Genomic DNA, 27,513 nt, shown 5'->3' on the forward strand with positions numbered 1-27,513 from the left:
ACTTAAATTCCTAGTTCATAATGAGGATTGATAATTTTCCTCCTTGCGTTTTTGTGTTTCCAAGTAAAAATTCATTTGTCTCTTGCTTCTTCGTTGTTCGTTTTATTGTATTGTTTTGTTATTGGTTGTTGGATTGGATGCAATAATTTATTTCGTCATAATTTCTTTTATTTTGATGATATTCATTTCATGCTTTGTGCTTCTCATTTAGTCATTTGATGTGTAAATCACATTAATAGACCAATACTGTCAAACGAATACATAAAATAAACACACTACCTCATAACGAAATATATATAGCCATATAGGTACATCTTTATGAAACTAATGGATGGATTAGTAATGTAACAACTACAATAGGACAAATATAACAGAATACCATACCATACAAATAAAAGATTATTATATCACTCCAAAAAAATGAGATCAGGGATGTGTTGTATGAGAGGAAAGTCCATACCACCCGTCTTCTTGCATCTTTTAAACAACATTGGACATTGTTGGATCTTAAGCTGCTTTAGAGTGTGTAGGCGAGAAAAAGAATTGGGAATTTGTTTGAGTAGTGGGCAACATTGAATCTCAAGGTGTTGTAAGGAAGAGGAGTCACCAAGTGATTCAGGAAGTGTGGTTAAGTAAGGACAATTTCCAATGATGAGGCGGTGAAGCTGGGTGAGTTTCCCTACCCACTCTGGGAAGGCTTTCACTTCATAAAATGAATAGAGAGAGAGTTCCTCAAGGCTTTTGAGGGCCATCAGACTGTTTTCGAGGGACGCTATGTTGGAGATACCTATGAGCTTTAAGGAATGGAGGCTCTGGAGACCTTCCCATGCTTCTCTCATGTTGTCGTCCCCCAAATTCAACTTTTCACATCGCTTGATTTCCAATTTCTCTAGGGCTGAAAGGTGAAGTGCGCTAGTGATATCCTGCAACCCATTGCAATCGTGAATCACAAGTTGTTGAAGCGAACTCATATCAGGTTTGAAGTCTATTTTTTTCAATTTAGGACATCGCTTGATTGTCAAAGACTTCATGATATTACTGAATGAGAGGGTCGAAACAAGCTCAAAAATTGAGATAATTTCCACATGTTGTAGTCTAGAAATTGGAGGTGGCGATGATGATGACGGTCCTAACCGAATCCACCCATTATAGGTGGACTGTCGTCGCTTGAATGGTGGGATGGGGACTCGCCTCGACCAATTAATGGAGGAATGTTGTGCCTTTGAAGATGTAGATAAGAGAAATTGCAGCAGCGTCTTGTGGACGTTATGTGTTTCGAAAGACTCAAGATTTGGAATTTGAGGCATTGACAACATCTTTGGGCATCCTTTTACACTAAGCTGAACACAATAAGAAAGGATTTCTTCTTCTTGCATTCGACTCGACCAACCCTTGAGTTCATGTAAATCAACCAACATCAGATACTTCAAGGATGGGAAGTATGAATTAGAATCTTTACTATTATCATCATTATTATTCTCTATGTACTCCAAGGCTTTAAGGTCACGAAGTTGAAGGGACCTCAAATAAGGAAAGCTGCTCAAATGTGGAAGGTAATTGCAGTTGTTGCAGTCTTTAATACATAAAGTAACAAGGTTCTTGAGGATAGAGAAATTACCGAACTTTCCTCCCTTAAAACCGCGAACCGATAGGCTTTCAAGCTTAGGAGGCAGCTGCAAGAAATGATGTGTTTCATCAGCAGTAGTTTGTCCTCCATACGAAGTCGACCATGTCAATGACAAGCCAGTTATTCGATCGTTATCCTTCAATGCTTCAATATGGTCATATTTCTTTTCAAAACGAACTGTCAACTCCCCAGCAAGCTTCAAGCGACCTAGTGCATCTAACCCATTATTTTCTCCAACTATTAACACATCTAATATGTTAAGTGATTCCAATTTTGAAATCTTAAATGGCATGTCAACTAATCTTCTTCCAACATACAAGTGTCTCAAATTCCTAAGTGTGGGAAAATCTCTTGGTAATTCTATTACACTAGAGTGTCGGAGATCCAATATCTGCAACTTCTCCAACCTTGTGACGCTTTGAGGAAGAGATTCAAAGGAGACACCGAGTCTGAGGTACCTTAAATCCTTCAGCTCTCCTAAGGAACTCGGAAGGTTTTCACAATTCACCGCTTTCAAATCTAATGCTCGTAAGCATGTTAAACTTGTAAAGATATCATCCATTTCCCAAACTTCTACAGAGTCTTCATCTGATTTTCTTGGCAAGAATAAAAGAGACTGCAACTTCTTAGCAGAAAACATCGATTATGGGGCTTTCCATGAAGAGTCAACAACGAAACTTAAATGCAAAATATTGGCAACATCAATTTCCCCTTGAGACTCATCAACTAAACAAAACTCGGGTTTTGCTATTTCCTTAAGGAACTCGCTCACTAAGAAGTGCATCTTGTAACCAACTATGTCACCAATACCTTCTCCTTGAAAGATTTCAAAGAAATACCCTTCTATTAATAATTTCTCAAAATATTCGTTGCCAATAGACTCCAGACTTTTTGTAGTAGTTAATAAGTTCCCTTGAGAAGCCCACAGGTTTATCAAATCAGTCTTGTTGAATATATAATCATTCGGAAACAACGAACAATAATGCACACACTTCTGCATTTCAGACAATAGTTGCTCATAGCACCTAAGTTTCAAGTTAAACAGATTGGTTTTCGATGCATTTCCAATGATTCTTAACACAATATCACAACAATTCTCCCATTCCTTTGCCGTATGTTTCGACGAAAAAAGAGCAGCTATGCTCTCAAGGAGGGTTGGATCGTGATGATACTTGTTAAAAAATTCTGTAGCAATCTCCGACAAAATCTTATTATCGATTTGTTCATCGATGAACACTTTGTTTATGAATAGAGTCAACTCGTTTTGTGGTTGTTCTATAGCTTGATCCTTTGCCATGGGTATCTGTTAAAATAAAATAAATTGTTATCGTTGTTATGTTTAATGAAAGGAAATTTTGCAAAAAAACTACCTTTTATAAGCAAACTACCTTTTATAACCACATTATATTTTTTTTTTTTTTGCAAAACCATACCTTTATGCCGGAAAATGGGGTCAAACCCTATTTTCCGGTGTTGACTACCACAACCCCACCCATGAAACCTCCCCTTCCCCAGCCCAATTCACGAAATAACCCCCTCCTTTGCTCCACCCACGAAACCGCCTCCCCTCCTCATCCCCACCAACGAAATCAAACTTCCTTCTTTTCACCACCTCGCAAAATCTGGATTTAGGGTGGTTGGAGTGTTAATTTAGGGTTGGGGGAGTGCGGCTAAGGGTGCTGACGCTGACAGTGGAGGGGAGAAGAGTGGTTACGGCTATAGAGAAGGGTTTAGGGAGGTCAACGTCATTAAAGGGGTGTGTTTAGGGTGGTCAACGCCGTTAAAGGGGTGTGTTTAGAGTGGTCAATGCCGTGAAAGGGTGGTTTTGTGGGTGGAGTTGGAGAGGGAGGTGGTTTCGTGGGTGGGGTTGGGGAGAGGGGTGGTTTCGTGGGTGGATTGGGGTAGTCAACGCCAAAAAATAGGGTCAAACCTCATTTTCCGGCATAAAGGTATTGATTTGCAAAAAAAAGTTTGATTAAGGTGTGTCATTGCAAAAAAAAAAAAAAAAAAAAAAAAAAAATTATAAGGTAGTTTCTTGCAAAAAATTGCTTATAAAAGGTGGTTTTTTGCAAAATTTCCTTAATGAAACAATAGCATAATGATAATAAAACTGTTAATAGTATAATCATATAGTAGAGCCAATAAGCAATAGGCTTGCTGTTGAGACTTTAAACTCTAACTTAGTTGCGCACAAATGTTTCATTTTGATAAAATTAAAGAATAATTACTAATTACTTTACAAAGTTAAAAGTGTACTCTGTTCATTTTTTAGTGAAATGTTTCCTTTATATACGTTTAACAATGCAAAATTTTAACTAATTATATCTTTATTATCAACTCTTCAACCACACAACCTTACTTGATCATTATGCCACTGAAAGATCATCTTAATTATTATGGAGCCCGTTACTAATAGTAATTTACAAAGATGATATTACTGATTTGTTTTTCCATTATTCTGTATGGAATTTAACTATAAAAAAATATACATGTGGATTTATTTTCTTTAAGAGACCAATAATGAGGTACAACTTGAGCAAGAGGCTATTAAAATTCTGTGGCAAATAACCTAAAAACACATTTCTTAATCAAGCATGCATAATATTCTGTACGATATTCTTTGGAAAAAAAAAATATTATCATCACTCACCTCTTCTTCTAAAAGGTTGAAGAATCGTTCTAAGCCGATATTCTCATGGTTCTTTTCATGACTTTCGTCTTCGGATTCTTTGGCCTTTCCTTTGCTTTGATCACCTATGGACGAAAGTGATTTAAAATAAATAATTAAATAAATAAGCAATGCATACACACATTGTCCTCAATATCACAAGCTAAGTTAAGAGAAACGTGACCCAAGAATCTATCTATCTATTTATAAACATATACTAAAGGCGAAACCTTGAATGACACATGCTATTTTTGGGTAAAAAGTTTTCACACCATTTTTTTTTCCCAATTTTATCATTTTATTTTAATCTTTACTAAATCTAATCATATCTTAAATTACTATTTTCATGGTTGAATCTTATAATGCCTTTTACGGAAACATACACATCTCTACTCATGTGTATAAAACTGCTTATTCTTATTTTTTCATGAAAAAAATGTGAGACATAATCATATGTCAATTGTTTATAGAAAATTAATTATACAGTAATATATTTTGAATTAGTTATAAATATAAATCATTTTAATAGCCATGCATGCACGAGATTTAAACTAGTTAACTATTAATATTCAATTGTAATACCTCAGTTTCATATTAGTTGCAACTTTTACTAAAAACATCCACTACACATTTTTCGAAACTTTCCAAAATTTTATATTTTAAGTAATAATGTTTTTAAAATGAATTTTCTAAAATACTGTTACTTAAACATCAAGTATAAAGTTTAATTCGATGTATGTTAATTTTATTGTAAGACGGCCTGTGCACATTTACTGAATTGAGCTAAACTGAACTGAACTAATTAGAGCTGAAATGAACTGATTGGAGCTAAACTGAACTGAAGTGAACTGAATAGAGTTGAAATGGTTATTTTATGAGAGAAGGAAATTAGGAGCTGAACTGAACTGATTGGAGCTGAATTGAATTGAAATGAACTGAAGTGAACTGCAATTAAGTTGAAGTGAACATGCCCTAACTTTAACTATATTTATGGTAACTTTAACCCCCTTAAAGGGTAACTTTTAATTTTTCATTGGTTTGAATTTTATTTTAACGTGTAATTTTTTAACAGTTTCGTTTTTTAGATTTTTGTGGCCTAGGGGAGACTAAAAAAGGGCCCCTAATAGGTTAATGTTTGAATTTATTTATGTATAAGGACAAAATAAATTCAGGTGTGCAAAATGAAAAAATTTATACTACACTTTATTTAATGCAATTTTTTTTTATGAGTACATAATAATAGTTTCTACATCAATATAATCTAATGTAATTAAAAATTAAAGAATTATATCACCTTATCTCGCTAGTTAAAGCCAAAAACCAACAAAGAATAAAAAATCAGTCATGAATTCCCGATTACAATATTCAATTCAAAAAATGTAGAATGAGTAATACCTACAATTTTGTACAAGTAATTTTAAATGACACAGATTAGACATTAATTATAATTGAGTATTGAGTATTGTATATTTAATTTATAAATTAAAAAATACAAATAATTAAAAAAAAAATTAAAAACAGATAATTGTACTAAGAAAATAGAACATTCTTATAATAAATTAAACTTTGTCTTAATTCGAATAAAAATAGTAATAATCATCAATATCATAACAATAGTAAAATATATAATTGACAAGCAAAATAGCTGAATAATTCGAACAAAATTAAAATAAAATTGAAGGACTTACTTATGATTTTAAACTATAATTGCCGGCGACATCATCATCACTAACATATTAATCTTAGATGTAATAAAATAACATAAGCAAATACAAAACAGTCAAATAAAAAATTGAGATGTAAAGAACAATTGAAAGAGTATAAATATAAAGAAAATTGTAAGTATTAAATCTTTTTATCCCATTGAAATTTATTGTGCAAAAATATGTATATGGGATAATCCATCTTTTAAAAATTTGGGAAGGAAGATGAAAAATCAGAAAAATAAAGGTATGTAACCAAATACATCTACATAAATTAAGGAAAATTCTTAAACATTAAATCTAGAATTAAATCATTCAGTAACCAAGTTTCAAATAGAAGTAAAAATAATCATAAATTATAGTTTGTTTGCTTGCCTTGAGAGGATTCCAAATGAGAGAGTACATGTTTAACCCTTTCTTCTAGCCTTTCGTGAAGAGAACCGCCTGATTCCAATGTAGAATCCGCAGTATTAAGTTTGGCTTCCAAAAAATCCAGCATTTCCAGCTGCCTATTCACATCCATACCACCCTCAAATCTAGATGCTACACTCCCGTTATAAAATAATATTTTCTCCTTATTTTCCCTAAGAATAATATGCTTTTTTTGCACCAAATCATCCATTCTTAATTGTTTTTTTTTTTTTTTTTTTTTTTTTTTTTTTTTTTTTTTTTTTTTTTTTTTTTTTTGGTTTAAATTCTAAGGAGAGTTTCTCTTGCTCGATGTATCTTCTAATCTGTACCCTTTTATAGGCTTGGTAGGCATGCATGGTATGTTGCTTGTGGTGTGATTTTCCTTTTCAAACATTAGATGCCAATCAAGTTAGGGTACATTCTCTTCACCTTATTTATCCGAACTTATTAAACCTGATTAAATCCCAAAAAAAATTTATTAATTGTTTTGTTCTTAAAAATATGGCTACCATCATACTCATTTTTTAGATGATCATTGTAAAATTATCCTAAAGAGAGCGTTATCCAAGGGGGCAAAGGAAATATTAATCATTCATTTAGGGCATGTTTTTTCCAATGTGTGGTTCCTGCAGGTGGATGCACGATGCGCATGGTGCATCCCTTCCAAAAAAAATTAGGGGAAAGAACATTGTATAGAAATGTAAAGAACATTTAGTTAAAATGAAAAGAACATGTTATAGAATTGTAAAGAATATTGTATAGAAATGTAAAAAACATTCAGTTAAAGTGAAAAGAACATGTTACACAATGTTAAATAACGTTCTTTATCTTCATGTTCTTTGATTGTCAGTATAATGTACTTTTATTTGTGATATAATGTTAATTGTTTATTTTGAAATGTTCTTTGAATTTTGTCTTTAGATTATGATGTTTGAATAAATATAATGTTCATTACATTAAATTATCATTATTGGTGATCAAAAATTCAGGTCGGGCCGGGCCTTAACATAATATCTTGTGCCCTAACCCGGAAAATATAGCAGGTTTTTTGGGCTTTTTTTGGGTCAGGTTTGGATTTTTAACTAAAAATGCATTATTAGGCTTGTCCAAACCCGCCTTATTTTCGGGCCGGATCGAGCCGGGCTAAAGTTCACCACCTCTAATTATCATGTTCTTTATTAATATTACGGATGTTCTTTATATATATATATATATATGTATGTATATATATATGTATATGTATATGTATATATATATGTATATGTATATATATATGTATATGTATATATATATGTATATATATATATATATATGTATATATATATGTATATATATATATATATATATATATATATATATATATATATATATATATATATATATAAAGAACATAAAGTTTGATATTTTTTTTACAAAATAGTTATATGTTCTTTACAAAATAACTATATGTTCATTACAATACAACTATATGTGATGTTCTTTATAAAAAAGCTAGATGTTCTTTATAAAATAATTGTAGGTTCTTTACTGAACAACTAAATGTTCATTCCGCCTTTTTAAAATTTTAAAAAGAAAACAGATGCACGGAGCATTGTGCATCCGTCTCCATGGAAAAAAATTCATTTTTTTTTCACCTTATTAAAATATCTTTCAAGTCTAGCTAATAATTAGTCCATATATATAAATTTAGATTAGTTCAGATAAGTTACTATAATAAGGTCCAATATGATTAATATGTTCTAATATGTTAAATAAGGGCTAATAAGTTCTAAAATGTTAGATAAGGTCTAATAAGTTCTAATCAAATCTAATATAATTATATTAAAAACTTTTTTAATAAATAAGTATTATATATTTTATTTCGTACTTATTACTACCTCCGGATCATATTATATGCAACTTTGGAACTTTTTATATCTCACAAATAATACCCCAAAGTTGCATATAATACGATCCAGAGGTAGTATTTTAGTATTACAATATTATTTTTTTATATGTATATTTTTTTATTACTAACATAATAATAAGATCCAAAAAGTTCTAAAAGGTTTTAATAAGATTCAATAAATTTTAAATAAGTTCAATAAGATTTAATAAATCAATAAGATCTAATAAGTTCACATAAATTCAGATAAAATTTCACTTAAGTTTCGGTACTTCAAATCCAATAAGGTGAAGAGAATATCCTTAGTTGTAGTTGTTAGATACAACCATACTTTCTTATTTCGTATGAAATGAGTAATTTTTTTTATGTGGTCATTTGTAGTCTCCCTTCTATTACAATATAGTCCTTATTTACTCATTTGGTACAAAAGATCAAACAAACCATTAACTTGATCAATGAAGCCAAGAATAAAACTTAGGTTCAACAAGTACATTTTGAAAAACAATAGCTTGGAGCACACAAAAACAAATTGCCTTTATTTTGCAAGATAAAGTTAAGGTTATCATCACTCAACAACTTGAGTAAAATGGATTGTTCAATATGAGCAGCTTTCGCATAAACCTTTTTTGTTTTTTTTACAGGAAATTAAAGTATTAGTTCTTGAAGTATGCAGTCAGCAATGAAACATTCTTTAATAACTTGCAGTAGTCATCTTTGCAAGGTATAACCGATAGAGGTGGTTAAGAATAATTATAAATGCAGCACGAAGTAAATGGGGAAAAAAGAATACAAGATTACTCTTTTTTTATGCAACGAATAATAGATCACTTTAGGGCTTGTTTGACATCATTTTTTGTTTTCAGTTTCCTGTTTTTTTTTAAACCAAAAACCAAAAACAGAAAACAAGAAAAAGGTGTTTTCACTGTTCTGTTGTCAGTTTTCAAAATTATCATGATTTTAAAAAGTTTAAATAATTTTTGATTCATTACGGGGCATATATCATATACTTTTAAAAAACAAAAAACCAAAAAGCAGAAAACCACAGCAATGCCAAACGAACCCTTAATTATCTAGGTTTTTTATTTTTTTATTTTTTTATTTTTTTTATTTTTTATTGAAAAGAAATTAAATAAAGCACAACTAGGAGCCTTCAGCCTTAAGAGGCCCTTTAATAAGGGGTAGAACTTATCTATATCCTAAATAAACTACTATACAAACAATTGCCTTATGAAGTTATTACTTCTCTAAATCTTAAATTAGCAAATACAACCAATGTCAATAAAAAACAGGTCAAATTAAAAATAAGATCAAACTGCATCGACATGTGTGTAAAGTTTGACAACGTCAATTATTATGTGACAGAGGAATGATAAACAAAACAAAATAACATACCATACTCATAGATATTGTAGATACGAATTGCCTACTCTCTTATCTCTATTTTTTTGTCGATCACATTGCCAATATTTTGGTTAAATTTAAACTTTTTGGCTATAAATTTCATAAATGTATAAGATATAATATATATAATGGGATCTTGATGAATCCGCCTTACTATATTTTTTTTATATAAATATATGAAAAAGAAATTTATATGTATTAAAATGGAGATATATACATTATAAGACTCGATTTGAAGACCATAAAAAATCAAATAGTTTTGGAGGGTGTTTTAAAAAGTAGCTAAGGAAGTAAGGAGTTTAAGCTATTAACAATAGCTTAATTTAGGATTTTGTTTCTATAAAGCACCCAAAAATATTGTATACTACAACTTGATCAAAAACATCCTTTAAAGCATTCATCCCAGTATCCCACACACATACAACGCTTTCACTCAATTAGCACCACTTATATTATACATTACAACTTGATCAGTACTCGTACATGCGTAGTATACACCTTTAGTGGTGACAACTTTGGTAAATCGAAGAAGATGAAGCAAACATGGACATGGCAAACGTTGGAAGTCCCGACGTTGATGCTTATAAGCTTGGTTATCCAAGCATTCCTTGCATTACTTGCACCCTTCAGAAAAAACAGCGCAAACGGATATCTATTGGCGTTCCTTTGGCTGCTTTACTTATCTGCTGATTCGGTCGCGCTCTTAGTCATTGGATTGATCAGTCGTAGCCACCAAAGTGATGATAATCCGAGCGCAGACATCGTTGCATTTTGGGCACCCTTTCTTCTGCTGCATCTTGGCGGCCCGGACACAATCACTGCTCTGGCTTTCGAAGACAACGAGCTATGGCATCGCCACGCACTTCAACTGATCACCCAAACAGTGGTCACCCTTTATGTCTTTGTCTTGTCTATGGTTAGAGGTAGACATAACCGTCTATGGCTTCCCATGGCCTTGATGTTCATCGACGGGTTTATTAAATATGTTGAGCGAACTTTTGCTTTGTATTTTGCTAGTAGGGAAGGTATTCGAGCCTCTCTTGGGGAAGAACCGATATCTTCCTTCAATAGATGGGCTGATGAATACTTTTCTGCAGAAACTTCTAATATTCCGTCTAGATTTGAGGTTGTATACATTCGTAGCGAGAAAGCAAACAACGTTGATGACACTAATGATTCCGATCTCAATAAGGCCAATGTTGAGGAGAATGTCAATCATGCTTACACCCTTTATGATAGCTTTAGAGGGATTCTAGCAGACGATGTCTCGACCTTAAAGGATGAACACATGCTTGTTGAGATGCTTTTCCTCAAACAACATGTACTTAAAGGTATCGAGATCATACTAACTGAGCTTAATTTGTTTTATGATGTCTTGCATACAAAGGTGTTTTTGGCAAGCAAGAAACGAGGTTTTTTGCGCCTTGTTTGCTTCCTTTCATTAATCACGGCATCTTTATTGTTCTTCTTTGCTATTCGTAGTAATACAAAATACTACTCGGTAGATGTTGGAGTGTCCTTTACCTTACTTGGGGGTGCCATAGTTCTAGACATCGTCTCCTTTCTTAGGTTCTTACATTCCGATTGGTTTGTTATCACGGTGACAAAGCTGGCGGCTGCCAATCCATCAAGACTACTTCCCAAAAATGTTTTGTCAGTGTTGCTTAAGTGGTCAATTTGGTGGAGAGATCCTTACGCTAAGAGGTGGTGTCAATCCACCTCAAGCTACAATTTGTTGAATTGTAGCTTCAAGCGGAAAGCATTTAATTTCCTTGATTTTATCTACATAAAGCGGATCAAAGATTGCTTGATCGATTGGCTATATGTGAAAAGAAATCCAATTAGGCTTTCTTATCTCGAGTTCATCTTCACAGAGCTACAACAGAAGGCCAAGCTAGTAAGAGGAGATGAAGAGGGAATGGAACAAGTATGTTCAGCTAGAGGTAATTTGGTATTGGAAGACGATTTCTTCCTCGTTTCCGAGTACTTGCAACCTTGGACTATAGATGTTGAAGATTACAGTGAAAGCGTGCTAACATGGCACCTCACTACTGATATCTGCTATTGGATAGAGTCTAACACTACGTGTGAGCCACATCGCAAACTTAGCAAGCAACTCTCTGACTACGTGGTTTATCTTATACTAAGACGCCAAGATTTGGTGCCCCAGCTGGTGAGTAAATCTGATGTTCATTTTAAAAGCACAGAAAAAGATATCATTCTTGCATATGATAAAGCAAGTAAAAATAATGGAGATCGAATGAAAAGTTTTTGTGAATATGTGGTTTATCATAAATTAGACGATAGAATTGCAGCTCAAGTATCCAAGTCCAACGACAGCCAATCTGTGTTCGATGAGGCGTGTTGCTTAGCTAAGCAATTGGTGATGTTTGGAGACAAGAAATGGGAGATAATAAGCAAAGTTTGGGTGGAAATGTTGTGCTACGCTGCCATACGATCCTCGCCTAGATACAACTTTGCCAATTTGAGCAAAGGCGGAGAGCTCATAACATTGGTGTGGCTCTTCATGAGTCATCTTGGTTATCGTCTTCCTCTTCCTGAAGATCGTGGTCTACGCTCTGCTAAACTGATTATTGGCAAGTGAGATTGAAGCAAATTCTAGTGTCCGTGTTAATTCGGTGTTATTTTCTATTGCAAATAAATTGTCATCTCTAGTACGTACATAGGCTATATTGTTCCTTTGATTATATTTCAGTTTCTGATTCAATACTTGTTTATCCTATATATTAGGCTTGTAGCAACAATAATTTGTTAATTAGATTGCAGTTGGGAGTAATATTTTATGGAAAATGCTATGCATAATTCTAAGGACGTACAATGTATAAGAATTTAAAAGATTTATATAAATGAAATATATTCATTAATACACTGATTGCGTGCGATTTTGTCATGCATTATATATTAGAGCTGATCACACTGAGCCTGACCTGCTGGCCCAGCTCGATTTTGGGTGGGTTTTGGGCAGAATTTTCTGGCCCGAAATCAGGTCGGGTCCGACCCGGCCCGGCCCGATTTACAAAAAAAGTTTGGACGGGTTTGGGAAATGGATTTTATGAATTTTTAGTTGATTTTTTTGGCCCGGCCTGAAATTGACCTGAAAAGCCGCATGGCCCGACTAGTTTGGGCGGGTTTGGGCACATGTTTTTCAGCTCGAAGCTCTACCCGGCCCAAGAAATGGACAATTTTTTTAACCTCGGCCCGGCCCAAACCCGGCCTGGCTCGCCCATTTATCACCTCTATTATATATCTATAACCCAAAATCCATCATGGAAACCCAAGCCATCCACGAGAAACACCCCCACGAAACCACCACCCACCAAAACCCTTCACGAAACCACCACCCACTAAAACCCGACTCTAGAAACCCCAACCCTCAAAAGCCACCAGCCACATGAAGAAGTGTGGTTACATTTGTGAGGAAGAATTGTTGTTAAAATTATCCACGGTTGATTTAATAGAGGGTTTTATTAAAGGAAAATTTGCGAGAAATGACCTCCTATAGTGACTTGTTTGTAAGAAAGGACCTTATATAAAAAAAGTGGCAGATTGAGACCTTATTTCAAAAAAATAGTGAGATGAGACCTTTGCACAAAATCCAACCATTGACCCTCAAAAACCTCCTTCACCTTGCTGAAATCCCATCCTAGCCCTCGAAAACCACCTCCTCCTCGCCTAAATCCAACACTGACCCTCGAAAACCACCTCCACCTCACTTAAATCCCATATCGAACCCCCTGAAAACCACCTCCACCTCGCCTAAATCCAACACTGACCCCCGAAAACCACCTCCACCTCACTCAAATCCCACATCGAACCCCCTGAAAACCATCTCCACCTGGCCGAAATCTCACCCCGACTCTCGAAAACCACCCCCACCCTGTCAAAATCCTACTCAAACTCCCGGATACCACCTCCACCTTGCTGAAATCCCATAGTGACCTCCGAAACCACCTCAGTCACGCTCAAATCTATCAAAAGGTCCCATCTCGCATTGTTTTTTGAAATAAGGTCCCATCTGACAACTTTTTTTTTTTGAAGTAAGGTCCTAATTTGCTACTTTTTTTTTTGTTTGTTTTTTTTATATGTATATAAGATTCGATCTCACAAACAAGCTAAGTCATTTTAAAAAGTCCTTTCTCGCAAATTTTCTTTATTAAATGCTGGGGGTTAAATCTTTGACCACGATTTAAGTTAACGATATGATATATATTAAATGGTTTTAGGCGGCTTAGTAAGGTCACAAATGTAATTTTCTAATTAAAAAAAACAACTGCCATTGATGAGCTAAAGAAAAATTGACTACCATTGAAATTAAGCAAAAATAAAGACCTACCATTGAAAATTTGCCAAGTTGTTATATAAGATATAGAGTACTTTTTAATATTTTATACTACCTTCGATTTTTATTAATTGTAACTTTAGGGTATTATTTGTGAGACATAAAATATTTTAAAATTGTAACTAAAAAAATTCGGAGATAGTATAATGAAAAAACGATAGAGTGAAACATAAATGTCACTGAAGCATAAGAAAAAGTTTAAGGCCAAGTAGTACAGTGGCAAAAGCGGCTACGGAACACACAAAAAATATTGTCCCAATTTGGATATTTTGCTTACATTTTCCATGAAGTCAAGGTAATCATCACTCAATAAGTCAATAGCTATAATATAACTGACTCTACGTTTCACTTGATGAACAGCTTTCCTAACTTTGCAACTTTAAATTAAAGTATTAGTTCTGAAGTAGAAGGAAAGGCCAAGGTTTTCGAAGAGGAAAACGATGAGAACCCAGAGAATATCATCCTGGAACGAGTTTTCAAGCTTTTAGAAAAAGAGGTGAGTGATGATGGTAACATTTTTCTTTCCCAAAGTATATTGTACAAAAATTTCATGCATGCTTTATTAAGCAATTATTATTAAGTTGGCCACAGAGTTTTAATTAGAGATGACAATGGTTTCTTCTAGATTCTATAGTGTCAAATTTATGTAAGTAGTGTAGATAATATACAAACTTATATGATTATATGTTAATGATCTCAGAGAATATTTGATAACTATACTTTTCTCCAACCTACAATTCTCTATGTAAAAAATGTCATTTCTAGGGTCATTAGGCTCATATGTATTAAGTCACAATAGCCTCATCTCCTTCTTATGACCAAATAGGTGCATAGTATGAAATAAGACGACAAAGCCCTATAAACACATATAAGAAACTCTAGCCCTTTGGACTTTAAATTACATAGAGGAATCAGGAGATTTACATTTTAAATTTCGCAAAATCTCCTCAAATTGAAGCGTACAATATTGATGATATATATATAGTCACAAGACAAAACCTAACTGTGTTAGAAAATCTTGTGCGACAACTATACAAAATGCATCCTAAATATGTGATAAATAATCTTTTTAAACTATCTATCACACCGTCATTGTCATAGTGGAAAGAGGTCATACCTACGTAGGACCAAATCTAAAATTTAAAGAAAGTCTCAGGGAAGGCCTTATGTGAAAATGTATGCAAGTTGATATCTAGTAAGAACACATAGCACCTTGATGTGACCCAAAATAACCTTTCTTTGAACAAAAATGAATATCCAACTCCACATGTTTGGTGCATTAGTGCTGAACCAGGTTGTTAAAGAAGATATAGAACTAATGTTATCATCACAATAATAATAGTAACCTGAAGAGGGCTATGTAGCTTAAGCAATAGATTAAGAGGTCAACTAGCCTTAGATATAACATTTGCAGCGCCTCAATATTCTGCTACTGTACTTGATCGAGAAAGAATTGGATAATGCTTAAATTACCAGGAAATGAGGTTATTCCCAAGAAATCAATAATAACTCGAAGTCAAAATCTCCCCAATTAGCGGCAGTATAAGTAATCAATCAAGTTACAACAAACGCATATAAATGTAACCCTTGATAATGGTACCTTATACGTAATATAGAATACATTTTAATGCATCGTAATATGGCTCACTAGAATCATCCATAAAAAATACACACTTATGGTACCACATAAGTATTATCTTTCCAAGTAAAGGTGAGGTACTGAAGAGCACTTACTAAGATGCAGTATTGAGTAGGATCCTAGAAAGGAGGACCCGAATCAACACTAAGATTAGACTTAGTTTCAACTAGAGTGGTTGTAAATTTACATGAGCCCATATGCACATTCTATTATCTCCTAAGCATACTTGTGCTAAGAAAGAAGTATATACAATGGTGTTCTGCGCTAGTTACCACAATTCCTAAGACATAACTTAGGGGGCCACAATCAAACATAGGGAGCTTAGTTTGTAACTGAGATATAATCCCCTCCTGTGAGGTAGCTGAGATAATATCATCAACATAATAAAGAAGTAACTATGACATACCATCATCATGCTGGAAAAAGTGAAAAGATATATGTCACTTTATCAACAACAAATTAAAACCCATTTTGGTCAAAATGTTTGCAAAACGCTCTGGAAGCTTGCTTCAATTCAAATGATAGAGTGCTACAAACTGACATATATAAGTGGGTATCTCTGTTTAATAAACCTTCGAAGTTGATGCATATAGATAGTCTCCTGTAGATCACCATGAAAGAAGGCATTTTTTACATCCAATTGATAAATAGACTGGTTCTTGGCCATGACTAAACTAAAATCTGTACAAATGGTAGCCGATTTGACTACCGGAGAAAAGTCTCATCGCAATCCACACCAACCTCCTGCGAGTCAGTATCACAAACTAGATGAGCTTTGTGCTTCCCAAATTCACTATGAAACATGTTTGAACAACCATATATATTCAACAGTTTTCACCCCCGTTTTTCAAGGTACCAAGTCCATAACCTCTTTTTTAATTAGAGCACCAAATTGAACCTACATCGCCTAATTAGAATTAGGATCATTAAGGGCAATTTGTATGATTTTGGTAGTGGTGATTTTTAATGTGGGGTAAAATTGGTAGTAAGGGCTTGAATATGTCGTGGTGACTTCAGATGATCGACACGGGGTGAAGGTGGTGGTGCTCAAGTAGGCTGAATTGGCAATTCTTCTCAACGAGGAGGGGATGTATTGTTTTAGTATGTAGGAAATGTCAATATGCTGACTTGCTAGCGGAGTGAGAAGGCATTGCATAGGATGATTATGGAGAAGGCTCACTACATGAGTGTGCGGAAGATTTGACGACTATGGGTGATGTTAGGAAATAATTTTGTTTGATTAATGCGGAACAAGTCACTGAAAAATAAGAACTAGAAAAAACAATAAAGAAGATAAACAAAGAACACAAGGATTTACATGCTTCAGTCAAATTAGACCTACATCCACGGGTGGGGGATTCGAGAGCTTCAATTCTTCACTATAATGGAGAAAGAATGAGAGAATAATACAAGGAGTCCTAAATCTAATGGCTCAAAAGGTATGATCTAATTGATTAACTAAAAGGTCCTTTTACAACATAAGGAAACCCTAATCAAACTCTAAAATTGTTCCCGAAGTATACTCAAATAGCCGTCATAGAAAAGATATAATTTTAGGAAATTATCCCTAAAATAATTAAGATAAACCGGACTAAAAAATTGATATTTTTACTAGGCATGGACGTGTGCCTCTTTTAGGCACGGGTGTGCCTGTTCGCGTACTTCGTCAACATATTCCTGCAGCATCAATTCTTCGTAAAACAGCCATAACTTTCTCATTTCTTTTCGGAATTAGGCATATGACCTATCGTTAAAAAAATTCTAAAATAATCTATCACCTTCAACTTCAATCACCTCAAAATCACTTATATTTTGAGATATCTGCATTGAAAGTTAGCCCTACTAGATTTTCAGTCACAATTTAGTAGGTGAGATACGTTCTAGGAGTTACGCCCATAGGCAAGATACAGTGTATGCTTCTCTACATGTGTATTATGGTTGGGAACTAAACAAGGGTGACTATAGTTCCACAAAGGTGACAATAAGCTGGTTGCATCCAAAGCCTCGAGAAAGCCATAGTTGAATTGGATTTTCGAAATGTGTTCAATATTTGGAAAGAAAATGAAGACTCATTAAAAGTGACATAATAGGAATTGAATGTTTAGCTTATTTAACACTACAAGAAAACAACCTATTTCCAACGAACGAATTCTAATGGAAGTGTAATTATGTCGGAAAAATCGAAATAACCGAAGGCAATTATTATATTTCGACGGATATTTCTGACGAATTCAACAATTCCGTCAAATTTTTTTGATGGAATATAAATCCGTCAGAACATATGTTACTAGCCTTATATAAGTTCACTATCTTTTCATTCACTGTCAATAAGCTAAAAATCTCGATCCTCTTAGTCTCTTAGATGAGATTTGTTACTTATATGTACAAGTGGTTTTTTTGTGTGCGGATCATTAAAGGGTCGGGTTAAAAGAGAGTCACTTTTTGTTAAGCTAAAATGAGTCATGGGTCAACAATAAATGGGTCGATAGCAAGGAAAAATACTGGGAGTAGAAGAGAGACAAAAGTAAGTGAAAGTGGGGGTAGTATGTGGATCGACAATGGATGGGTCGATTAAAGGGAAACGAAAATTACCAATAGAGAGCGAGACAAAAAAGTGAAATTGAATGTTGGGGGTATTTTTTATGATATCCATTTTCTTTTGCTATTTAAGTTAGGATACCATTTATACTTGAATTGATCATGTCCATTAAAGGCCATGCCTAATAAAAGTTCCATCCAATACATCCAGCCTTTGTGATACTCTATCAAAAGTTTTAAAAAAATAACAGCTTTTTTTAAATTAGATGAACATTTGCTATTTGAAATTAAAAGTCTTTCAGCTATTATATCTTTGATCACTCAACTCATTGCCATAAGCTTAACTAGTTTACCTCTGTTCTCAATTAAAAATGAGCATTGCTACTACAAAATACAAAGTTTCGAACTGGTATCTCCTAAATAAAAAAAAAAAAACACCAATCCAACATTATGTCATTGTTAGATCTTAATGATAGAATTTGTTGTCATATATATTTATATTATCTTACTCAATATTCATATCAAAGAGAAGCATTTGTTGTGTCTTCTCATTGAACAATATGAACAATAAATGCAAAGAGATTAGGGTTTAGTTTAAGGTTAACAAAGTAATTACATAATAAAAAATTACATAAATATATACTCTTACACACCCCTACAGTTAAAGCGGGAGGGCGACGAACGCTTAGACTATCTCTGAAATCATCAAAGAGTACACGCGAAAGCCCCTTAGTGAAAATATCAGCGATTTGATAGCGAGACGGAACATGAAGGACCCGGACTTCCCCATGTTTAACCTTTTCACGAACAAAATATATATGTTCATCTCAATGTGCTTAGTGCGTCAATGTTGGACTGGATTTCGCTAAAGATATATGGAACTCACATTGTCACAATAAACTAATGTTGCCTTAGCAATAGGAGATAACAGCTCAAGCAATAAATTTCAAATCCAACAAGATTCGGAGACAACATTGGCAACACTCCTATATTCGACTTCAGCACTGAAATTAGACAATGAGGGTTGTCATTTTGATGACCAAGAAACCAAGTTGTCCCCAAGAAAAACACAATGTCCGGAAGTGGAGTGGTGGGTGTCCGACAACCTTCCAATCGACATCCATATATGACAAGATAAAATTGATCGAAGATTTGTATAAGTGAATGCCAAAATCAACCTTACCTTGAACATATCGGAGTATGTGCTTCAAAGGGTCCATGTGCTTGACCTTCGGATCATGCATGAATAAACAAACTTGTTGGACATCATAAGAGATGTCAGATCGAGTGAATGTCAAGAACTAAGGAGCACCAACCAATTGGCGGTACTTAGAAGGATCATCATAAGAAACGCCGGATGCGGAGTTGAGTTTGCCTTTCTTGTTCATAGGAGTGATGCACGGCTTGCAGTTCGTTAGACATGGCTGCTATTTCAAGAATTTCTTCAGCATATTTTCTCTGTGAAAGGAGAAGACCATTTATGTCCCTTGTAAATGTAATACCCAAAAAATAGCTTAAAGCTCCAAGATCCTTCATAGCAAATTCAGAGCTGAGCTTGGATATAATGGAACAACGAAGTTCATCTGAAGAGGCAGTAAGAATAAAATCATCCACATACAGTAAAATGTAATCAATGTCACAACCACGACTGTAAATGAAAAGGGAATTTTCGGACTTGCTGTGAACAAAATCGATGGTAGAGACAAAGCTAGCAAAGCTCTAGGTGCCTGCTTTAAACCATAAAGGGATTTACAAAGCAAACACACATGATCCGAACAATTAGGGTCTTTAAACCCCAAAGGTCGGTATGTACATGTAGACCATCTCATTCAGATTACCGTGTAAAAAAGTATTTTTAACATCTACCTGATGAGTCGGCCAAGATTTAAACAAAGCAATACTGATAACAACTCTAATAGTCACCGGCTTAACAACCAGACTAAATGTCTCCTCACAATCAATACCTTCCCGCTGAGATTTTCCATCACCTACAAGTCGAACTTCATCTCTCTTAAAAAAACCGTCAAAATTTTTTTTATGCCAAAAAAACCACAAAGAACAAATAATTTCACATTAGAAGGATGCGGGACCAAATCCCAAGTCTTATTTTCAGGAAAAGCATTATATTCATCTTGCATAGCAGCATTCCAATTTGTGTAATTAAGTGCATATTTTGGGTTTCGAGGAAGAGGGGAGATACCTCAAGATGTGGCACTTAATGCATGATCACAATATTTGTGGTTTGGCTTAAAGAAACTGTGTTGACTACGAGTAGTCATACAGTGAGGCGGTGATGGAGAAATAGTAGGGATAGAAATAACAGTAGTAGGACGTATATGAGGAGGTATATAGGGGCCATTAGAAGATGACTGAGGTGATGAAATGTTGAGGCAGAGAAGTCTACAATAGGGTTGCGGAGGGAGATGATGGGCCGCAAGGAGCTTGCGGACTAGACTGCTTTATGCACACTAAAGAAGAAGTTTGTGGGAAAGCCTCATTAGTGGGCAAGGCTGTACCAGACTGTAAGGAAGAGGAAGAGTTTAATGAGGCTAAATTATTGGGTTGGGATAAATGTGTAGCTTGCGGAGTTGTTGCACTTTGTGGAGTGATTGCATTTTGATGCAAATAATGAAAGTGCAAAGGTGATGCATCATGATCTAAAAAATCATACGAAGAGGAGGATAATGTATGGATGTTAGATAATGGGAAGTGTGACTCATTAAACCAAACATGTCTAGCCGCAATAATTTTACGACTTCAGAGATCGTAACATTTATTCTCTATGATTAGATGGGTAACCAAAGAAGACACACGGAGTTGATCAAGATTGAAGTTGATTAATGTTTGAGGATAGAAAATGAGGGAAACATGGACACCCATAAACTCGGAGATGAGAATAAGTTGGAGTCTTTTGATACAAAATTTGAGTAAGTCCTTTATATCCTAGCAATTTTAAGGGCAAGATATTTAAGAGATAGGTGGCAATATCTAAGGCATGGTGCCAAAAAGATGGTGGCATTAAAGTATGAGAGTATGGACAATGTTGTTGATTGACTTAATTTGGCACTCAGTTTTTCCGTTTTGAGGAGATGTATGAGGACAAGAAAAATGGAAAGACATGCCATGTTGGTCACAAAAATTACTAAAAGGACCATTATCAAATTCACGACCATCATCACATTGAAAGGATTTGATATCACGTTCAAATTGAGTTTTGATATATGTTCGAATAGAAATAAATAGAGAATAGATTTGAGATTTTCGAGAGATTGGAAAAGTCCACAAAAATTACTATAGTTGTCAACAAAAAGATCATAATATCGATGGCTGGCATGGGTAACAACAGGAAACCATAAATCACTTTGAACAATATCAAAAGGCATTGTAGAAGTCGAGAGAGAATCATAAAAAGGCAATTTTACTAATTTTCCCAAGGGACAAGAATGACAAATATTGTTTTGAGCCTTATTATATTCAATTAAATTACTACTACGTAAAGAAGATAAAACAACTCCCGTGTGACCTAGACAGGAGTGCCAAACACTAGAAGATATGGCTACAAAAGTTGTAGGAAACAAAGATGAATTGGCTCGAAAATTTGTGAGTGGATAATGATTCCCCAAGCTCTCACACCTTAGAATTTGGATCTTTGTCTGCAAGTCCATCACACAAAACCCAAAAGGATCAAACTCAACAGAAACCGAATCATCATTAGTGAATTTTCGACTGGAAACAAGGTTCTTATTAATATTTTTTGTATGAAGAACATTTCTAAGAGCTAATGGAGGCATAGTGCGGGGTAGAGAGGTGTGATCATAACCACAAATTGGAATTGTGCTACCAATTTCAACAATAATTGCATTACTTTTATTCTTGGTCAATTGAAAGTAAGAAAAAAAGATTACCTTGCGAGTGGGTCATATGAGATGTAGATCCAATGTCCATATAGAAATTTTCATCACGTGGTTGCAAGGTGAGAGTATACATAGCTTGATCAATATCGCTCGGAGCATAACATGTGCTAGGATGAGAAGCAATGTAATAGGCCTAATAATGAGGCTGTGCACTGAGAATACCCTGTTGAGGGGGCTATTGTCTTTGAGTAGGAAGAAAAAACTACCAGCTTGATGTCGGATAAGGGCAGGGTGGGCTGGCCCATGGCTACGGTCCCCATAAAGCCTAAGGTGGATAAAACCAATAGCTTGGATGAACAATAGCTGTCGGACGAGGTTGCTGACCTTGAGGTTGGGAAGTGTGCTGACCTTGGGACTAGTTGCAATTCCCATTGTTGCTGTTGTTGTTGCGGTTCCCATTGTTTGAATTGTCATTACAACCGCTGTTGCGGGTCACACCCTTACGAGAGCGATGTTGGTTATTAGTCTCCCCAGGCCACTAGAACTAACTTTACCACTATTTGCAGCCACAAGAACCGAGTTAGAACTAGATTTGAGCAAGAAAGCCATCATCATTGCCATGTTCTTCAAGCTCTAACAAGGAACGCAACGTTTCGAACGAAGGAAGAGGGTAGAAATGCACAGAGGATCGAAAAGGCCTATATTCTTTAGAGAGACCCTTGAGAAGCTGAAACACCATTCCATTATCAAAGACTTTGTCTCCCACGTTGCATAAACTATCACGCAACACTTTAAGCCGAGTACAGTAGGGTTTCACGCCATTAAATTGCTCTAATTTTGTATTGGTGAATTGGATGTCCAATTGAATAAGCTCTAGCAAACTTATTGTTTTGAAAAAAAAAATCACCAAATGATTCCAAGCATCGACATCCTTATCATTCGGATTGATTATAGTGTTAATTAAGGAGGTCATTGGATATCGTACCGTAGATCCATTGACAAACAATGTCGTCGAGACGCTGCCATAAAGTCGGGTTAGCAAGGTCTTTTGCAGGAGCCTTAGGATCAATAGGTGAAGGAATACTGTGATCAATAACCAAGTTTTTCCTGAAGGAGTTATGTCTTCGATAAGTTCAATTACTAGATATATCATAGGATCACAGTTATGGAGATAATAAGTTCATACTATAAGGTTGCCAATGTCTGTTGCTAGATTTGACAATTGGACTTTGGGCTTGTCAAATGGTCCAAAGCCTTATAGGATGGATCCTACAAGGTCACACACTAGAGTATTGGGTTAAACAAGTTGAAGGCCCATTATTGGGCCTCATGAGTATATGACACATCTTATGTTTGGGCTTGGAATGTAAGAAGAGTTCAATTAGGATTTGGACATGGTTTTATTTCTAGATATGATCTATAAATATAAACCATACCTAGGGTTGCATGATATAACAATTTGACACACTGTGAAATTGTCAGACAAGCAACCAAGAGATCCCGAACCCTAATTCTCTCTCACTTTCGGCCCTCCTCTTCTCCTCCCTAGATCCGTGCGTCTCCCCTCCATTGGTGGTGCGTGTGGTGGTGCGTGGGTGGTGTTGCGGTGTGTTCGTGACTCTAATCTCCGTTGAAGGTTGATTGAAGCGTTCGGTCACAACTAACTAGCATTAGTGGAGGTTTAATCCGTGCTCGTGGACTAAGTAGAGGAATCACACGTGGGGTTCTTTATCTCCCTATTGTTCTTACTCGATCATCGTGGAATCACGCTCCAAAGGTATAATTCTTACTTCTTTATGTGTTATGCATGAGATCCTTGTTTTGGTGCTATATGAATATGATTCATGTTAATTCCGCATTTAGTACCTATAATCTCCTACATTTCCCGGCAATGAAGTTGAAACATCGTCGACCAATTATTGTACTACATACCGTCATAGTATAGGGTGACTAGAATACAGGTTTTGATTTTGGCGATGGTGGTTTCTAGGTGAAGCTTGGTAATGTCAACCATTAAAGAGAAGAAGAGAATGCGAAAGAGATGAGAAAAAAAGGTTTTAGAGAGAAAACCTAGCCTGATACCATGAGACGTGTCTTCTCATCAAACAATATGCACAGTATATACAAAGAGATTAGGTTTTAGGGCTGCATATAAGAGCTAAAAATGGAAAGAATAGACATTAAATTAACATATATTACACCGAATTACTCGTGAATTGTCAATAAATTTTCATCTTAATACAAAACAGAGAGTATATTAAATGCTTATATGTAGCCCTAAGGGTTGCATATAACATTTCTCTTATTATAAAATAGCATACCAAAAGACTTTATTATGTGCCACATAACGCTTTCCTTGTAAATACTCAATGTCCATGTCATCAGCTTCTTAATTAAACAAATGAGTATTGCTACTACAAGGTTTTAATATAGTGATCCCTAAAATGAAAAATGAAAAATGAAAAGTTAATCACAAATCCAACATTACATCATTATTTAATGGTTTAATCTAAAAATAACAAAGACTTACGACTATATTTTCTTACAATATTTATTACTACTCCATCAGTTATATTTTACTCAACTCCATCACTTTGTATCTTCAATATTTTTTTATTAGTGAAAAATTCAAAAATATATAAAACCCTTCTCGTATAAAAAAATTCAATTAACACTAAGAAAGTAAATCTAACACGTGGCATCCTTCCCATATTCAAAATATGGAATGGAAGTTGCTACATGTTTAATTGTTGAAGCATATCTAGAGACAAATCAGACAATATATAGCTAGGTTTCATTATAGCTCAAAATCATATGGTTATAAGAGGGATACCCCTTTTAACCCTATGAAGTGATTTATTACCTTTTTTTATTTTATTTTTTATTATTATTAAAATGGAACAATATTGCGCTAGTGTTCTAAGTCTCAACAGTATGCCTCTTCTATACGATTTATATTATTATCACCATTATACTTGGCTTCTTTAAACTTAGAAATAAAGATTCATTTTATCTTTAACAGATACCCATTGCAAAGGTTCAAGCTCTACCCATGGAAAAGGATGAACAAATGGGGTTGACTATGTTCAAACGAAAGGCATTCACTAATGAAGAAAAGGAATTCAGTAATAATAAGATTTTGCTGGAGATTGCTACAAAACTTTATGCCCAGTACCATAATGATCCACCCCTCTTAGAGAATGTAGCTGCTCTTTTTTCGTCGAAACATACAGTACATGAATGGGAGGATCGTTGTGATATTGTGCTGACAAGCATGAGAGATGCATCAAAAACCAATTTGTTCAACTTGAAACTTAGTAGCTATGATCAATTACACCCAGACATTCAAAAATGTGTGCGTTATTGTTCATTGTTTCCGAAGGATTATACGTTCAATAAGACCGATCTGATACATCTGTGGGCTTCTCAAGAGCTGAATACAGCACCAAATCCAGAGTTAGTTGGCAATGAATATTTTCAGAAGTTATTGGAAGAAGGGTATTTCTTTGAAATCGTTCAAAGAGAACGTACCGGTGACAAAGTTGGCTACAAGATGCACTATTTAGTGAATGAGTTCCTTAAGGAAATAGCAAAACCCGAGTTTTGTTTAGTTGATGATGAGTCTCCTAGGGAAAACAATGCTTCCAATATTTTGCATTTAGGTGTCATTGTTGACTCTTCCTGGAAACCACCATCATGGATGCTTACTGCCAACAAGTTTCGGTCTCTTCTTTTCTTGCCAAGACAATTTTGTGAAGATTTTGTAGAAGTTTCAGATATGGATAAAATCCTTACAAGTTGTACATGCTTACAAGCATTGGATTTGGTAGCGGTGAATTGTGATGAAAACATTCTGAGTTCCTTGGGAGGACTGAAGGAATTAAGGTACCTTAGACTTGGCATCTCCCTTGAAAAGCTCCTGAGAGCATCGTAAGGTTGGAAAATTTGCAAACATTGGACCTCCGCTTCTCTAGTGTAATGGAATTGCCAGAAAATTTTCACACATTTAAGCATCTGAGGCACTTGTATGTTGGGAATACATTGATTGAGATGCCACCTCAAGTTTCAAAATTAGAATCTCTTACACTCTTAGATTTGTTTGTAGTTAGAGAAAAAAATAATTTAGATACATTACGTAGCTTGAAGCTTGGTGGGGAGCTAACAGTTCGTTTTGACAAAAAATGTGACATTGTTGAAGCATTGAAGGATAAGAGCCTAATAAGTGACTTGTCATTGATTTGGTCAACTTCGCATGGAGGACAAACATCTGTTGATGACATGCTTCACTTCTTGCAGCCTCTTCCGAATCTTAAAAGCCTAGTAGTTCGCAGTTGGAAGGGGGGAAAGTTCGATAATTTCGCTTTCCTCGTGAACCTTGTTTCTTTATGTATCGAAGACTGCAACAGTTGCAAATATCTACCACATTTGAGTAGTTTACGTAATCTGAGCTCCCTTCAACTGAGTGATCTTAAGTCCTTGGAGTACATAGATAATAATGATTATAATAGTGAAGATTCTTATTCATACTTTCCATCCTTGAAGTATGTGGTGTTGGCTAATTTACAAGAACTCAAGGGTTGGTCGAGTCAAAACAAGGAAGAAGAAATCCGATCTAACAGTTTTCATCTTAGAATAAAAGATTGCCCAAAGATGATGTCAATTCCCCGAATTTTAAATCTGGAGTCTCTCGATACACATAACATCCACGAGAAGCTGCTCAAATTTCTCATAACAACATCTTTGGAGGCACAAAATTCCTGCATTAATTGGTGGAGGCGGGTTCCTATCCCGCAATTCAAGGCACAAAAATCCACCTATAGTGGGTGGTTTTGGTTGGAACCATTCTCATCATCACTAACTACCACCAGACTGAAGAATGTGGAAATTGTGTCAATTATTGACCTTGATTCGACTCTCACTGTCAGTAGTATCATGAAGTCATTGACAATCAAACGATGTTCAAAACTGAAAAAATTGGACTTCAAACCTGATATGAATTTGCTCCAACAACTTGTGATTCATGACTGCAATGGGCTGCAAGACATTACTAGTGCACTACAACTTTCTTCCCTGAAGAAATTGGAAATCAAGCGTTGTGAAAAGTTGAACTTGGGGGACGACAGCATGAGAGTAGCATGGGAAGGTCTCAAGAGCCTCCAAAACTTGAACTTGATAGGTATCTCCAACTTGGAATCCCTCGAAAACAGCCTTATTTCTCTCAATAAACTTGAGGTACTTTCGCTGAATTCATTTTATGAAGTGAAAACCCTCCCGGAGTGGATTGGGAAACTCACCCACCTTCACCGCCTTTCGATTCAAAACTGTCCATACTTAAAACACTTCCTGAGTCACTTGGTGACCTATCTGCTTTACAAAGGCTTGAGATTCAATGTTGCCCACTGCTCAAACCATTTCCCAATTCTTTAG

The 27,513-nt window shown here is 35.0% G+C and overlaps 5 protein-coding genes across 5 annotated transcripts; 3 read left to right on the plus strand and 2 right to left on the minus strand.

Annotated features, from left to right (window-relative positions):
* Positions 1-407: 407 nt before the first annotated feature.
* LOC145585947 (uncharacterized) lies at positions 408-2,267 on the minus strand. Its single transcript, XM_081642640.1, has one exon. The coding sequence runs from the start codon at positions 2,265-2,267 to the stop codon at positions 408-410; it is 1,860 nt and encodes a 619-aa protein (XP_081498766.1).
* A 3-nt stretch (positions 2,268-2,270) lies between these two features.
* LOC145584607 (putative disease resistance protein RGA3) lies at positions 2,271-6,689 on the minus strand. The gene is made up of 3 exons (XM_081641422.1): positions 6,374-6,689; positions 4,278-4,381; positions 2,271-2,930 (listed from the first exon to the last, which is right to left on the minus strand). Exons 1-3 carry the CDS (start codon positions 6,618-6,620, stop codon positions 2,271-2,273), a joined length of 1,011 nt encoding a protein of 336 aa, XP_081497548.1. The 5' UTR covers positions 6,621-6,689.
* A 3,538-nt stretch (positions 6,690-10,227) lies between these two features.
* LOC145585948 (uncharacterized) lies at positions 10,228-12,300 on the plus strand. The gene has a single exon (XM_081642641.1). The coding sequence runs from the start codon at positions 10,228-10,230 to the stop codon at positions 12,298-12,300; it is 2,073 nt and encodes a 690-aa protein (XP_081498767.1).
* A 12,838-nt stretch (positions 12,301-25,138) lies between these two features.
* LOC145585949 (putative disease resistance RPP13-like protein 1) lies at positions 25,139-26,020 on the plus strand. The gene has a single exon (XM_081642642.1). It carries the CDS (start codon positions 25,139-25,141, stop codon positions 26,018-26,020), a length of 882 nt encoding a protein of 293 aa, XP_081498768.1.
* Positions 26,021-26,064: 44 nt separating this feature from the next.
* Positions 26,065-27,513, plus strand: LOC145585950 (uncharacterized). The gene has a single exon (XM_081642643.1). The coding sequence runs from the start codon at positions 26,065-26,067 to the stop codon at positions 27,511-27,513; it is 1,449 nt and encodes a 482-aa protein (XP_081498769.1).

This window comes from Chenopodium album, chromosome 16, assembly GCF_948465745.1.
Source record: "Chenopodium album chromosome 16, dcCheAlbu1.1, whole genome shotgun sequence".
Taxonomy (NCBI): Eukaryota; Viridiplantae; Streptophyta; class Magnoliopsida; order Caryophyllales; family Amaranthaceae; genus Chenopodium; species Chenopodium album.

Coding starts and splice junctions, on each gene's coding strand:
- LOC145585947 (XM_081642640.1), bottom strand. CDS start 2,267: ATGTTTTCTGCTAAGAAGTTGCAGTCTCTTTTATTCTTGCCAAGAAAA.
- LOC145584607 (XM_081641422.1), bottom strand. CDS start 6,620: ATGGATGATTTGGTGCAAAAAAAGCATATTATTCTTAGGGAAAATAAG. Junction 4,382..6,373: donor TCATTTGGAATCCTCTCAAG/GCAAGCAAACAA, acceptor TTTCGTCCATAG/GTGATCAAAGCAAAGGAAAG. Junction 2,931..4,277: donor TCAACCTTTTAGAAGAAGAG/GTGAGTGATGAT, acceptor TTATTTTAACAG/ATACCCATGGCAAAGGATCA.
- LOC145585948 (XM_081642641.1), top strand. CDS start 10,228: ATGAAGCAAACATGGACATGGCAAACGTTGGAAGTCCCGACGTTGATG.
- LOC145585949 (XM_081642642.1), top strand. CDS start 25,139: ATGGAAAAGGATGAACAAATGGGGTTGACTATGTTCAAACGAAAGGCA.
- LOC145585950 (XM_081642643.1), top strand. CDS start 26,065: ATGGAATTGCCAGAAAATTTTCACACATTTAAGCATCTGAGGCACTTG.